At 44.1% G+C, this 16095-nt stretch overlaps 1 protein-coding gene across 6 annotated transcripts in view; it reads left to right on the top strand.

Annotated features, from left to right (window-relative positions):
• Window positions 1–16095, top strand: part of erc2 (ELKS/RAB6-interacting/CAST family member 2) — a 46312-nt gene that overhangs the window by 4034 nt on the left and 26183 nt on the right. For all 6 annotated transcript variants that reach the window (XM_086292517.1, XM_086292515.1, XM_086292516.1 and 3 more), the window contains exon 2: window positions 754–1561. In XM_086292517.1, coding sequence (XP_086148643.1) covers window positions 890–1561 — 672 coding nt within the window. In that variant the 5' untranslated portion in view covers window positions 754–889. The remainder of the gene's footprint in view (window positions 1–753; window positions 1562–16095) is intronic.

Raw genomic sequence — 16095 nt, 5'->3', positions numbered from 1 at the left:
ACTGTTGGATGCACTGTGATACTCTGTGTTCATGTGCTGTGATGCTCTTCATACTGTTACAAGCATGCTCGGTCATGCTTCTGTGTATGTGGGACATGTTATGGGCTAACTGCTCATTAAAACCACTTTCCGAACAACACATTTTTCTCCTCGCACGAGGAGCTAATTAGGAATCAACACTGCTAATTGGGTCTGTACTTTATCATTATATCTTAATATAATAAAACAATACAACTAATAGCCCCTATTAGTTTTAATTAAAGCAATATCATTAGAATGTGAAAAACCTTAAAAAATGACTAGATGTTTTAAAAGATTTTTCTTTAGTATCTCAGTAAATTTTCCATGGATATCATTGTTCACTCTACTGCACAATAAGCAAGCATCAGTGAATGGGCATGTGATATATTATTCCTGTGAATTAGTCCGTTGTTTATTTGGGATCATTAATGGGATTTACTGTACATCACTGCTGGACAGTGTATGAATCCAGTGGGATGCTGGGAGATTACTGTAAGTCACATAAATTGTGTCAATTTGCTGCTAATAAAACTAATAAATGATAAAACTAGTTATTTTTCAATCCATAGTAGTATTTTGCAGGCCAGGTCTGTTTTGGTATTCTTTTCTGAATGCAGTGTTTTTTTTGGGTTTTTTTTGTAATAGTAAATGCTTTGTCTCGCTGTGCCTTTCATGTGACACGTACAAATAGTGGTTATTTATCTAACAGAAGCTTCTCTCCTGTTTCCTCAGATCTGACTTTGATCTACTCCACCTTTTCAGACATGAAATAAGTCACCCATGTGCAGTTCTAAGAGTCAGAGCAGTCTCATTATAACTCGCCCCTGTTAAGGACCCCTCTGGTGGCTACACCGCCGAATCACAGGACATGTACGGCAGTGCCAGAGCTGTAGGCCATGTAGAGAGCAGCCCCGTACGGTCCCCGCGCCTACCAAGGTCCCCCAGACTGGGCCATCGAAGGGCACACAGTGGGAGCGGGGGCGGTGCGGGGGGCAAGACGCTCTCCATGGAGAACATCCAGTCCCTCAACGCTGCCTATGCTACTTCGGGGCCCATGTACCTGAGTGACCACGAGGGCGTGGGCTCCACTGCCACCTACCCAAAAGGCACTATGACTCTGGGTCGCGCCACCAGTCGGGCCATGTATGGGGGCCGTGTCACAGCCATGGGCAGCAGTCCCAATATTGCTTCTGTGGGGCTGCCTCATGCTGACCTTCTGTCTTACAGTGACCTGGGCTCCCTCTCCATGCTGCACCCCCACCACCACCAGGGGGTGCCCTCTGCTCTGCTGAGGCAGGCAGTGCGGGGCAGTGGTGGGGAGCTGCTGGAGATGCAGGCCCAGCTCAGGGAGATGCAGAGGGAGAATGAGATGCTGCGACGGGAGCTTGACCTGAAGGACAGTAAGTTGGGATCTTCCACCAACAGCATCAAGAGTTTCTGGAGTCCTGAACTGAAGAAGGAGAGGATAATGAGGAAAGAAGAGGCGGCTCGTACGTCAATCCTCAAAGAGCAAATGAGAGTCACTCATGAGGAGAACCAGGTGAGACAAGCCCTCGTAGCTGTCATAATCCACTCATTACTGCAGTGAATTTCAGTTGCTGCTTTTGTCTCTTGCCTTTCTGTTTTTTTTCACGTACTGTCCTTCTTGAGCTGTGACTGTGCTTTCACCACGCTCTCCTTCTGCAATAGACCACAGTCATCCTCAGTCCAAGATTTCAGAGAATTATTGCAGTCATGTTTTTCAATACTTGTGGGAACCTTTCTGGAAAGAGTTATTTGTGTGCATAAATATTTAACATGCCGACACTCTCCTCTCCTAGTACTCCTCTGCAGAATCAATGTCACCTCAGCCACAGGAAATACAAAACACTAATCAAGTTTTTTACAATATACTCGAAATCTGAGCATATTAAGTTAAAAGTGCAGTGACGCTGCCAACAGGTAAACTGAACTTCCTGCACACAGTATAGAAGCAGCACTGCTTAATTTTAGTGTATTTTTTTAAAGGTTCAGCAGATTGGCCCTAGAGGGGGGAGATGTCAAAAGGTTTTCTGCTTGCCTCAGTGTGGGGGTGTAGTCATGGCCCAGTTAAATCACTGCCTGACAAGAGTAGGCACAAGGCCCAGACACAATTGTCAAGGACTCTTAAACACTCTCTATCTGTCTTACTCTCTAACTGTCATTCTCATTTTCCACTGTCTGTCCTTTACTCGCACTGGCTTTGATCATCTCTCGCTGTTTACCTCTGTTCATCTGGCCTTCACTGCATTCACTTTAAGAGAGCTTTCAACCCACTTTTGGAGTTAATGAAGTAAAAGGCTAACCTGCAGCTTTCTTCTTCTTTTCCACTGACCTGTGTGTGCAGCACACAAATATCTACAGAAAACAAGGTGGATAAAAAAAAAAACCCCAGCTGAGCTCGCGTTCATGTTGAGAAAATGCTCACCCTGATTTTAATCATTTTTATGTCAAACCTTGGTGGCAGAAATTGGAAACAGTTAGCTGACTCATAGTCTGGAGAGAACATTTGAATATAAAGCCCTCGGTTCAGTTGGATATGTCATTGCTGATGATACAGTGCACTAGATTGTGGAGTAGGTCAGCGTACTGCTTGTCTGGCCAGACTGAACCGTACAGTATGTTTTTTCTTTTTGTGGCAGGCTGTGGCATGATGCAGCAAATTGAAGAATACCTCAGTGATGTAAAGGTTAAATATGACCAGCCGGCTGGCGTCTTTGTGCCAGTTTGAGATGTGATTTAAAATAACGAACAGCCAGTGGGGCATTCATTACTCAAAGCAGCAGACGGTGTCTCTCCACCCTTCAAGGTCATAGAAGGATAGTGTTAGCAGGACCGTCACATGACTGTCTGTCGGCACATTGGTTTGGATGTATAAGAACAGCCCTTTAAAAAACAAATCGGTTTGGACGCACCTGATTTGACTGGAGTTAAAAGGGCCTGCACTTTTTATTCTTGTGGTTACAGCAGTGTCATGAGGCTAAACTGAAAGATGCGTCACAGGCTGGATGCCTAAACCTGCTAGCAACCCTCATAAAGGGTGTGGGGCAGGTGTACTTTGATTCTTGTCTTTCTTTATGATTCCTAAAAAAACAAAGGGGCACTTGTTTTGGGCGTGAATGAGCATTTGTGTGGTGTTATTCGATTTCCTTGATTTGTTTTTTGAATCCACGCCTGAATAAAAATGATATCATCATTTGCAACACATTAATTTGGCAACAGTTGTGTAGATTATGCACAGCCTTTGTATTTGAATAGTAGGCAGACTGTCTGGTTATTACTGATGAGAGTCTGTGTCACGCATCGGGATGAAGTCAAAGATTTAACATCGAAACAAGTTTTGTATGCAAATGTGCCTGTTTAATAGCAGTGTCAGTGACAGGACCAAAGCAGTTCTTTACATTCAGTGTGATTAGGTACTGAGTCCTGTATGCATTTTTAGCCTGGCTTCAGACATTGCAGTGGCTGATTGGTCCTGTAGAACATGAAGGCTATATACAGTGTTGGCTTTAATAGGTTTTCACTTGCCACAAATATATTTAGCCTTGTCCAGTCCATAGTCATCCCCTGCACTGAGTGATATTTATGTTCCTCCTGGTAGGGCTCATTAATGAAGTATGTCAGCTAATAAAAGGCAGATGTGCCTTGTTACTATAATTGGTCTGTTCTAAGTTGATTTCTGGGCTGCAAGGCGTCCTTACATAAGTGCATACTTGCAGTGGAATGCTTTGGTCACACCCACTAGGCTTGTTCAGAGGCTGAGTGAGGAGCAAATTGCTTCATTAATAATGGAGTAATTTCAGGCCAATCATTACGTCTGTCTTGCAGAACTCTTTACAGTTGCATCAGGTGCCTTGGGCCTCTATTAGCTTGAGCAAATGCCATGCATTATTTATCGTGCGAAATCTAGAATAAGGGAGGATGTGCTTCTTTTTTTAGACAAACTTTTTAAAGACATGCTCTCTGGCATTAGATTTTGCCTTTTGTCTGTTTTGTAAAGCGAAGATTTCATTGTGAGTGAAATACCAAGCGTAGCCTGCAGAGTTTTTATCAAAACGTTCAATGGTCATGACTGGAGGTAATGATTACTGATTAGCCCGGGACCGTTTTGTGCATTTTTAATGTAGTGTGGCTGAGGCCGTTATAAAACTGTTCTTTTTTGACTCCATTTCACCAAATGTTTTGCTGCGCTCAAGCTGGAGAAGAGCTGCTGGAGGCAAATATGTGAGCTAGAGCATACCATATCGGACTGAGTCATGACCACTCCTGCTCAGCCACCCAGTCAGCCTGCATCAATGCTTTTCACAAAAATGGAGGCTGAGCTTCCCAGTCCCTCTGCTCTGTGTCTGTGCATGGGTGCAATGTTTGCTTATTTTATGCTGGAAGATGCCAATCTTTACATGGTGTTAGCACAAGTGTGAACTTGTGAATCTCACCAGAGTGTTGGAGTGTATTTTAAATACCTCATGAAAAAGCATTCATGCTTGTATTCCTCATATCTGTGTGTGTAGTGTGTTTGCATTCTTAATTAGCGGTTACTTCCTTTGGTAGTTGTGCTGGCTTGTAAATGTGTGCACAGAAGTTTAATTGCCAGGGTGTGTTTGTGTGGGAGGGGATAGTTAATTGTTTGTATGTATGATTCATGGCTCAGGTGAACCCACTACAGAGTACATTAGTGCAGTTTGTTGATTTATCCCATTTCATTAAGTAGCAAACAAGCTTGCAGCTGTCATACACACATGATGAGCAAAAGTACTGATGACACGTTGAGTCATGTCACAGTCAGCGTCATGTGAATAGTCACTTTTCTTAAAGTGCCCATGGATTCTTCCCGTGCCGGCCACTCTCCATCAGAGCACATAAGATGGCTGCTGCCTCATCCACACGACAGGAAGGTGTTGAAATGAGGAGGCCGTCTCCCTATTTTATTTTGACAAGATGAGATTAAAATGCAGTTTACATAGGGCAAGGCTGCTAGGATTTGGATGAGAGTGAAATGTTACAGTCTCCTTTTTCTACAGAATCACATCAGTTTAGATTCAGAGCAGAGATTTGAGTGCAGAAAAATCATAACAAGTAAAGTAATAAAAAATATGCACAAATGTAAGCCAGAAAATAAAAGGTAATCACACAATTAATGACACTGCAGTTTTGCATTTCTCTAGGAACATATTTGAATCTTGTTATTTCAATACATTACACTGAAGCATGTCAAAATACAGTGGGGGGAAGAATGATCTGATCCCCTGCTGAGTTTGCTCACTTGCAAAGAAATGAACTCTAATCTTCTCTGATTTTTATGGTAGTTTAATTTTAATGGAGAGAGACAGACTATCAACCAGAAATTCAGAAAAAAAAATACATTAAAGTTAAATCCTTGTTGGCAACCACAGTTGTAAGACAGCCATAACATGTTTCTTGTAGTTGCTCAGCAGGTCTTCACACATCTCTGGTGGGATTTTTGGCCCACTCTTCTTTACAGACACTCACTGAAACCTTGAGGTTTCTTGGCAGCTGCTTGGCAACTCAAAACTTCAAAGTCTGGAGACTAGCTAGGCCACTCCATGACCTTAATGTGTTTCTTCTTTAGCCATTTCTTTATTGCCTTGGTCATATGTTTTAGGTCAGGGGTCAGCAACCTTTCTAATGATGAGTGCCATCTAAAATTTCCTCAGAAGTCAATGTGCCATATGATTGCATTAGCAATAAATTTAATAACGCTCTATACTAACAGTTACACACTATATAGAACAACTTTATAGAATTATATTTGTTCGCAGATGTTGGCAGCTATCAGCAAATAGTTATCAGCTATTTTGTAACAAAAAAAAGACACTTTTTTAGCCATAACAAGAACTCCATAACAGCAAATGAACTGTACAACAGAAAATGCAAATGCTATTTATGGTCTCCTCACAACAATGATAAGAAAAATAAACTGGGCCAATTGGCATGTTTGTTAATACAGAGATACACGTATTAATGTGACCTCTGGTCTCTCACTCCAGCATTCAGATGGCTACCTGAGGACTCTCTTCGTGTGAGAGAAAATCTGCTCACAGATATATAGAGCCAAATACTGTCAATAAGGCCTCCGCAATGTTCTGAAGACAGTTAAACTTGTCAGGTAGTGATGTCCAGCAGGTGAAAATGCAAGCTCCATGAACACGCACAGCTATGGATACCAGTTGCATTCGTATTTCTGCAAACTTTGACCCCCACAGAGTGTGAGTTCTGTCACGAGTCTACCGATGTATCCGTGTATTTCCGCGGTGTTGATGCTGCGCTGAGCGAACAGCTCCTGAAAAGCATTTGAAGTGTCGGAATGTTGAAATTTCAACATCGCTTGAAAGAACTGCCAGCTAGTAACGTCCCTTTTACCGGTAGGCCAAGTAATTTTTAGCTTATTGGTTGTATCTGGTAGTTGGGGGTTGTTAGCTAAGATACCATCATTAAGAAGTGGCACAACTAATGTGTCTATGCAAGCTAATTTGCAATGTGCACCGCTGGCCCAGCCATTTCTTTTTTAATGCACCTTCTCAAATTAATTCACTGCGTGTCGTGCCCAGGGCTGGACTGGGACAAAAAAATCAGCCCGGGCATTATGACTAGAGACCGGCCCACCAGGTATTATAGGAAAAGCCATAAAGCCTTTGAATGAAAACAAACACTGTTGTGACAGTGATGTACAGTCTTGTTGGTATATGTATGATTTCTATACATTTTACATCAGATAAAAACTTTGGTTGTAAGATTAAGATAATTATTTATTAAAAGCGAGACATTTTAAATGAGAATAAGAAAGAATGAATCGCTACCTTATCGTAGTGGAGGGGTTTGTGTGTCCCAGGGATCCCAGGGGCTATGTTGTCTGGGGACTTTTGCCCCCTGGTAGGGTCTCCCATGGCAAATTGGTCCTGGGTGAGGGACCAGACAAGGAGCAATTCAGAAGACCCTTATGAAAAAACATCGAGGGAACATTTTACCCTGCCCGGGATAGGGTTACCGGGGCCCCATCCTGGAGCCAGGCCCGGGGAGGGTGCCCGAGGGCGAGCATCTGGTGGCCGGGCCTTAGTCCATTGGGCCCGGCCGGGCACAGCTCGAAAAGGGGACATGGGCCCATCCTCCTGCAGGCCCACCACCCGCAGGAGGTGCCATAGGGGTCGGGTGCATTGTGTGCCAGGCGGCGGCCAGGAGCGGAGGCCCTGGCGGACTGATCCCCGGCTACCAAGACTGGCAATCGGGACATGGAATGTCACCTCTCTGGTGGGGAAGGAGCCTGAGTTAGTGCGTGAGGTTGAGAGGTACCGGCTAGATATAGTCGGGCTGACCTCTACGCATGGCTTGGGCTCTGGAACCAGTCTCCTGGAGAGGGGCTGGACTCTGTCTCAGTCTGGAGTTGCCCCTGGTGAGAGGGTATTCTAATATCCCCTCGGCTTGCTGCCTATACGTTGGGGTTTTTCCCGGTGGATGAGAGGGTTCCCTGTGCCTTAGGGTCGGGGAACGGGTCCTGACTGTCATCTGCGCTTATGTGCCGAGTGGCAGTTCAGAGTACCCAGCCTTCTTAGAGTCCCTGGGTGGGGTGCTGGAAGGTGCTCCACCTGGAGACTCTGTTGTCCTACTGGGAGACTTCAATGCTCACGTAGGTAACGACAGTGAGACCTGGAGGGGCGTGATTGGGAGGAACGGCCTCCCTGATCTGAACACGAGCGGTGTTTTGTTATTGGACTTCTGTGCAAATCACAGTTTGGCCATAACGAACACCTTGTTCGAACATAAGAGTGTCCATAAGTGCACGTGGCACAAGGACGCTCTAGGCCGCAGGTCGATGATCGATTTTGTAATCGTATCACCAGACCTGCGACCATATGTTCTGGACACTCGGGTAAAGAGAGGGGCTGAGCTGTCAACTGATCACCACTTGGTGGTGAGTTGGATCAGGTGGCGGGGGAGGACGCTAGACAGACCCGGTGGACCTAAATGCGTAGTGAGGGTGTGCTGGGAACGTCTAACAGAGGCCTCAGTCTGCGAGATCTTCAACACACACCTCCGGCAGAGCTTCAACAGCATTCTGAGGGAGACTGGGGACATTGAGTCCGAATGGACCATCTTGAGCGTCTCCATTGCCGAAGCTGCTGCATTGAGCTGCGGCCGCAAGGTGGTTGGTGCCTGTCATGGTGGTAATCCCCGAACCAAATGGTGGACACCAGAGGTGAAGGGAGCCACCAGGCTGAAGAAGGAGTCCTATCGGGCTTGGTTAGCCTGTGGGACTCCGGAGGCAGCCGACAGGTACCGACAGGCCAAGTGGAATGCGGCTCGGGCAGTGGCTGAAACAAAAACTCGGGTGTGGGAGGAGTTCGGAGAGGCCATGGAAAAAGACTTTCGGACTGTTTCGAAGAGATTCTGGCAAACCGTCAGGCGTCTCAGGAGGGGAAAGCGGTGCTCTACCTGCACTGTGTATAGTGCTGGTGGAGCGCTGCTGACTTCGACTGAGAAAATTGTCGGGCGGTGGAAGGAATACTTCAAGGACCTCCTTAATCCCACTGACACGTCTTCCGAGGAGGAAGCAGAGTCTGGGGATTGAGGGGAATGACCCGCCAATTTCCGAGGCGAGGTCACTGAGGCAGTTAAACAACTCCTTGGTGGCAGAGCCCCTGGTGTTGATGAGGTCCGCCCCGAGTTCCTGAAGGCTCTGGACGTTGTAGGGCTGTCCTGGCTGCCACGCCTCTACAATGTTGCGTGGAGATCAGGTGCAGTACCCCTGGACTGGCACACCGGGGTGGTGGTCCCCATCTTTAAGAAGGGGGACCGGAGGGTGTGTTCCAACTACAGGGGGATCACACTCCTCAGCCTCCCTGGGAAAGTCTATGCCAGGGTGCTGGAAAGGAGAGTTCGTCCGTTAGTCGAACCTCGGATACAGGAGGAACAATGCGGTTTTCGTCCTGGTCGCGGTTTTTGCGGATGATGTGGTTCTGTTGGCTTCATCGAGTGAAGGCCTCCAGCTCACACTGGAACGGTTCGCAGCCGAGTGTAAAGCAGCGGGAATGAGGATCAGCACCTCCAAATCTGAGGCCATGGTTCTCAGCCGGAAAAGGGTGGAGTGCCCACTCCGGGTCAGGGATGAGTTCCTGCCCCAAGTGGAGGAGTTCAAGTATCTCGGGGTCTTGTTCGCGAGTGATGGGAGAAGGGAGCTGGAGATTGACAGACGGATTGGTGCTGCGGCTACAGTGATGCGGACGCTGCACCGGTCCGTCATGATGAAGAGGGAGCTGAGCGTAAAAGCGAAGCTCTCAATTTACCGGTCGATCTACGTCCCTACCCTCACCTATGGCCACGAGCTGTGGGTAGTGACCGAAAGAACGAGATCGCGGATACAAGCGGCGGAAATAAGCTTCCTCCGAAGGGTGGCTGGCCTCTCCCTTAGAGATAGGGTGAGAAGTTTGGCCATCCGGGAGGGGCTCAGAGTAGAGCCGCTGCTCCTCCACATCGAAAGGAGCCAGCTGAGGTGGTTCGGGCATCTGATATGGATGCCTCCTGGGCGCCTCCTGGGTGGGGTGAGGTGTTCCGGGCATGTCCCACCGGCAGGAGGCCCCGGGGCAGACCAGGACACGCTGGAGAGATTATATCTCTCGGCTGGCCTGGGAACGCCTTAGTGTTCCCCCGGATAAGCTGGAGGAGGTGGCTGGGGAGAGGGAGATCTGGGCATCTCTGCTTAGGCTGCTGCCTAAGCGGATGAAGATGGATGGATGGAATAAGAAAGAAAAGTATTTCTTTGTGCCCCCCTTTTCCCTGTTAATGCCCTTCCTGGCCCCCTGGCAAAACTTTGCTAGACCCGCCCCTGCACAGTTACCAGCTTTCAGCTACTTAGAAAAGGATCCTGGTGTTATTTGTCTCTCAGAAACAGTTCATAACTTCCCTTCAACTCATTCATGTCACCTAAAAGGTAAACCTGTTTCCCCATAACCTGTTCAGCTCTGATAATTCAGTAAGGACATCTCCGTTTCCCTCTCACCACATATCCAAACCTATATCATGGCCAGCAGCTTACAGCTGTGGCTCCAGCAAACATCAGCTGATACTAGAAATTAATATTAAATAAACGATTCAGTTTTTTACCGGACGGTTGGCAACTCTAATAACTAATCTTATGAATGAAATAAAGTTCACTATCAGTAACATCATAGCACCCGCCCAGCCATTGGCTGTATAGCACCTCCGTCATGCTAGCTAGTACGCAGTACAAGATATTGTAACTCACTGTAAAAAGTCAGCACAACGAAAATAAACTACACCTAAACTTGGTTTATATCTGACCCAGATAGACTGCAGGTCATAACTTCTTACCTGAAGTTCAGTTCACCTGACACTTGGACCAGCGGCCGCCTCGGGTCTCTCCTCCTCCTGTCTCTCCTCCTCCTGTCTCCCCTTTCCCTCATCCACCTGCTGGCCTCTGTGAAAGCTCCGCCATAGCCACCATCAAACAACTGAGTTATTTTTACACATTGGCCAGCATCTGGCCAGTCCACCACCTTTCATTGTTTATACTGTTACAAAAACGACAACAACAAAAACAAAAAAACATCGGCCCATGAAAACAAAAAATCACCATCACCGGTATGCCCGATGGCCAGTCCAGCTATGGTCGTTAACCAGATCAGTTAACCCTTCGCATGCCACAGCTGGCACAGGTGCCCAGGGTTGCCGACCCTGGTTTTAGGTCATACCGGAAGACCCATGCATGACCTAATGGATGGAGGTTCTCATCCAAGGTTTTACAGTACATGGCCCCATCCAGTGACCCCTCAATGCAGTGATGTTGTTCTGTATGGTAAAAAGAAACCCAGAACAGCCCCAAACTTAAGACAGCCCAGAACTTGTGCCTTCTTGAGCAGGGGGACCTTGCAGGTGCTGCAAGAGTTTGATCTATTACATTGTGGAGTGTTACGGATGGTGTTCTTGATTACTGTGGTCCCAACTGCTCAAGATCTTTCATGAAACTCCAGACAGAAGGCGATTGACAGTTCTTTTATATTTCTTCCATTTGTGAATAATCATATCAGCAGTTTCTCCCTTTTCACAATAATTCTTGCTGATGGTCTTGTAGCCCACTCCAGCCTTGTGCAGGTCCACAATCTTGTCTCTTACATCCTTTGACAACTCTTTAGTCTTATGCAAAGATGGTTTAGAGCAGGAGTATCTGTGATTGTGCTCCCAATCTGTGGGAGTAAGAATTCTTCCAAAGGCTTGGTTTCAGGGGATGAAATAATTATTTCATTCAGTGACATGCAAATGAATTTATAACTTTTATGTAAGGCGGGGTAAACCCTGGCAACTATTCTCACATTCACATTGAAGGTCACTTTAGAATCACCATTTAACCTAACCCCACTAACAGTCTTTGGACTGTGGGAGGAAGCCAGAGTACCTGGAGAGATCTCATGCAATTCACGTGTGGGAACGCCACTAACCACTGCACCACTGTGCTGCCCTGATATTCTGCCTCACTCCATTAAAATAAAACCTTCATAAAAAGTAGATACTGTTAATTTCTATGTAAGTGTCAAACTTACCAATTCAGCAGGGGATCAAATATTTATTTCCTCTAATGTAACATAGATTATTGGAGGTAAAAAAAACCCTGATATTTAAAAGAAATGTACATTAGTTCTTTTTTTCTCATGTGTGGTTCTGTTTTTCTAATTCATGCCTGATTAAAAACCATATCATGAGCACATTAATTTGGCAACATTCCTGTAGATTAAACACAGCCTTTACGTTTCAGTAAAAGACAGACTAGCTGATTTTTCATGCAAAATGACCGTGAAATTATCCACTTCAGTCCATCATTACTGATGGGATTGTACATCATTATTTTGCATCAGTTTGAAGACGATTTAATAAAGAAGTATCACATTAGCTTGCTGTTATTCATAGCACATAAGCCTGAGCCTAATGGATACACTAAAGCCCATGAACTCAACGTTACACTACCAACACAGAATTAGTAAAGAAACACACAAACTGTGTCACAGGTTCATTTCTTCTTTTGATGTCTGGTGCATTTAATCCCACAGTTTCTGCTGCCTGCCTCATAAATCTATAGTATTCATTTATATTGTTAATTAACTGCAACATTCTACAAAAAATAGACTTTGTGAACATTTAAGAAAACGTAAGCTCATTCCATAACTACAACAAGGACTGAAAATCATGATTAGCAGAGGCGTGCGCTGACAATTAATGACAGGCAAGCAGTGTTGATGAATCAATCAGTGATTCAACTGGTCAATGCACAAATGGTCCGCACTTACACACTTCAAGAGTGCAGAAATTATTTTGATGATTTTCTCCTGTGCTGAAAATCTATGTACTGCATCTTGAGAGACAACTGTTATTACCGGCTTCCTGCGCTCTTGAACTGTTGGTAGGTTTGAGAGATCTTCTCTATAGTTCAGTCAGTCCTGTCACCCCCATATTTACTGACACGCCACCATGGATGCATGTGGGGTTATCCATAAAGATAGCAGACTGTGTTGCCAAAAACACACAAAAAACAACAGTGCTCTCTCACCATTGCTGTCAAGACACACACACGTATTTCTTACTTTCAGCTGAAAGAGAAAAGATGCGACATACCTGTGGGGTCAATATGGGGTCATCACATTTGCCTGGCTATATATTTATCTCTCTCTCTCTCTCCATATGTATATATGTGTGTGTGTATGTGTGTTTGTGTGTGTAAATGGCCGCAAACACAGTTACAAAAAACTTTAATTAAAAAAAATAGATAGCAGCACTCTCATTATGGCTTCTCTCATTTGATGATGATGGATTGGGGTAATCACCACCCCCATATGTTATCTCAAAGAGAGCAGAATTAAGTACATAAACCTTTACTTGTGCCCCCATGTGCACTCAAATACACGAGTTTTACAGGCGTTGGTTATGAATCTAATTATTTAATACATTAACGGTTAAAGAAGCCAAAAGTTAACATATGTTGTATTTTATTGCTCAGAGGGTTTAAAAACAAAACATTGGCTGTTTCCAGTGTATATTGGTTTGCCCTGACTTGTTATTAGGTTATAGCTAATAAATAACTTTTATAACCATGTGGATGGCAACTTTGCATTATATTATCCAATAAATACTAGCAAAAATGATAACAATAGTACTACTAATAAACAGTGTGCTATCAATGAGTTTAGAAACATAAAAAAATATATAATCAATAAATTATTTGCTCTTCTTTTGCATATTACATCAACAGTGAACAGATCTGCATCAGAGCACAGTTTAACTGCTAAAATGAATCATTTCATCTTGTGTTTGAACTTCATATCATTCTTCACAGTGACGCTTTGACACTCAGTTAATTAAACAAAGCCTAAGTGTAGAAGATCACTCCTCAGTCTTTGGTTTTTATCAAACTTAATGATGCTGGAGTATTATAGTTGGCTGTTCTTGACTATGAGGAGAACATCTAATACGTTTAGACATCACGCCTACAGCTTTAAAAATCCATATTGAAAGATATCAAAATGAAATTCCCCTACCAAGGGTTAATCTTTAGTAGTGCTGCATAGAAAAAATCTTGCTGCACAGTTGTGTGTACTGCCTAGACTCACAGATTCGTGCCTTTACTCTGCTGCCTGACTTTCCTGTAGCTGCATGCAGATGCACAGTTGCCTCGTGTGGGTGTAATTGTGTATTGTCAGCTGTCACGACATACAATACAAAGATTAGGAATGTAGTGAGGAGTAGGCTGCTCCGAGTCAGCACTTTAAAGCTGTCTGTCAGATGCAAACACCCACATTCTTTAACACATACACAGACAGTATGCCACACATATCGCAGCTTTTTCCTTTGCCACCTGGTAAAACCGCCTAAATGCCACCAGCTTTGAATATAATTCTGAGGGTAGAGTAGCTTTAACAGTTTTTATTACTCATTGCAAGACACATTTTAGCTATCCTAGTAAACACCCATCCTTGTGGGCAACTGGTTAGAATAATAAGGCGGGGAAGAGTAGAAGTTTCTGTTGAAGTTTCCTCTGCTTCCAGGATTTATGGAGGCAAAGTATAAGTCTGAAAAGGTCATGCCTTATTGTTAAACCAACAAGTGATAGAGGTGGAGCAGGAATGCTAGTTCTTTTAAACAGGGCACAAAGGGAGGTTGGCTGGCTCCTCTGACATTGAGGAAAAAGGTGGTTGATTGTGGATCACATTTAAAATTTTCCCAACAGCTACAACTATTTAATGCCGCCTGTCAGCCCCTGCTAAGGAGAAGAACTCTTTAAAAAATGTCAAGGATGTTAGAAATCAGCCAATATTTTCACAGAGATTCCTGAGCCTTTGATGGATAATTTAGCTATGAAGAAAGAGCATCAAAGACATGTTGTAAGGCAGGAGATTTTACACTCTGGGTTCAATCTGTTTAATGTCATGTTTGACTCTTTAAGATGTAGCACGTGCACATTCTTACAGAACAACAGTACTTTTAGATGTCAAAATGACAAAATATAGTTTTAAAGTCTTCATAAACCTTCATACACCTCTCATTAGTTATTATTAATGTGTGGCTCTCTTCCACAGCGTGTCTTTGTCCTGTCTTCCTCCCCTCACCCCAGCCATTCGTGGCAGACGGCCGCCCCTCCTTGAGCCTGGCTGGAGGTTTCTTCCTGTTAAAAGGGAGTTTTTCCAAAGCGCTTGCTCATAGGGAGCCATATGATTGTTGGGGGGTTTTCTGTTTTCTTTGTATTATTGTAGGGCCTTTACCTTACAATATAAAGTGCCTTGAGGCAACTTTTATTGTAATTTGGCATTGTATAAATACAACTGAATTGAATACTTACTGTAGTTGTAAGCTGCCTTGTGGTATTGTGCACAATACAGTGCTTACATAATACAGTGCTAAAGAGTAAGCACATACAGTGGTTACTCTTTGCATGAGTAGGTAGATGGAACTGTAGTAAGTTTCTGTCTACCGATCCTGCCTTTTCCTGTGGTAGCTGGGATATGCCTCAGTTTGAGAAACAGGTAAGGAAAATGGATGGATGGATTTCTAGAGTAGATTTAGGTCTAAAGTTCAGGTTAATGCAATTTTGCAGGCAGATTTTTTAAGAAACTTATTCCACTTAATCTCAGTCTTTTTTCTCTAGATTAACCAGAGTTTTGCTTTTTATAGATATATTCCTTAAAATGGCTGAATCTGACTCCTTGTTTATGGTCTCTCTCAAATGGATTTCCTGTTTCCGCACTACAAGATTTCTGACAGCCAGTTACCCCCGGCTGCACCAGGTGTCAGTCGAATAGGGAAGCTTAGCATCTCTCTGCGACTCTGGTGAAACCTCTGGAAGCAATTTTTTAGGATATGCGGCCAAACAGAAGCCTACTCGTGAGAGAGAGGGTGACCAAAAAGGGAACATCCGCTGAGTCATTACTGATTCACAGAAACTTCCACAGTTGTGCTGTGATTATTGGAGGAACGGCCATGCAGTCAATTTAACCCACAGTGCAATTATGTAAATGGATTCACTGGACTGGCTTTTGCAGTTCAATTCCAAGATGGGAGGTAATTTAGGAGAAAGGAGCAGAAATGAGGGAGGATAAGAAAGAAAGTATGTGAGGAGAAATAAACGGTTGGGTTTCAGTATTTGCAGAGATTTAACCACTACATGTTCAAAAAATTAGATATATTTCTAACATGTTTTTATGTACATAGCAAATTAATATTTCTGTGAGAGAGAAAACTTTGTGTTGAAAAGTGTTTGTCACTAAGAGACTGTTCAGGTTTTAAAGTTTGGCCTCATTCTCTGTTTTATATATATTTCCAACAGCACTACTGAAGGGAGTTGTGCTTGGCAGCAGTCCCGCAAGAATGCTGACACAAACACCGCCCCCTGATGGCCGGAAGAGTACATGTTTTATACTTACACAGTATCATGTCAGTTCTGTGCTCAGATACTGAGCCAAATGAGAAGGTTTTGTGACATTTATGATAATTTTGTATTTATATTAAGAGGTGGCTGTACTACATATATTATAACGTAGTTAC

The sequence above is a fragment of the Aulonocara sp. 'chitande type north' Nkhata Bay genome, linkage group LG5 (assembly GCF_057382095.1).
Source record: "Aulonocara sp. 'chitande type north' Nkhata Bay isolate Kocher_YH1m ecotype deep benthic linkage group LG5, A_spYH_male_GT1.1, whole genome shotgun sequence".
Classification (NCBI taxonomy): domain Eukaryota; kingdom Metazoa; phylum Chordata; class Actinopteri; order Cichliformes; family Cichlidae; genus Aulonocara; species Aulonocara sp. 'chitande type north' Nkhata Bay.
The sequence above is the reverse complement of the archived record's forward strand: the minus strand, read 5'-3'. Positions and strand labels throughout refer to the sequence as shown.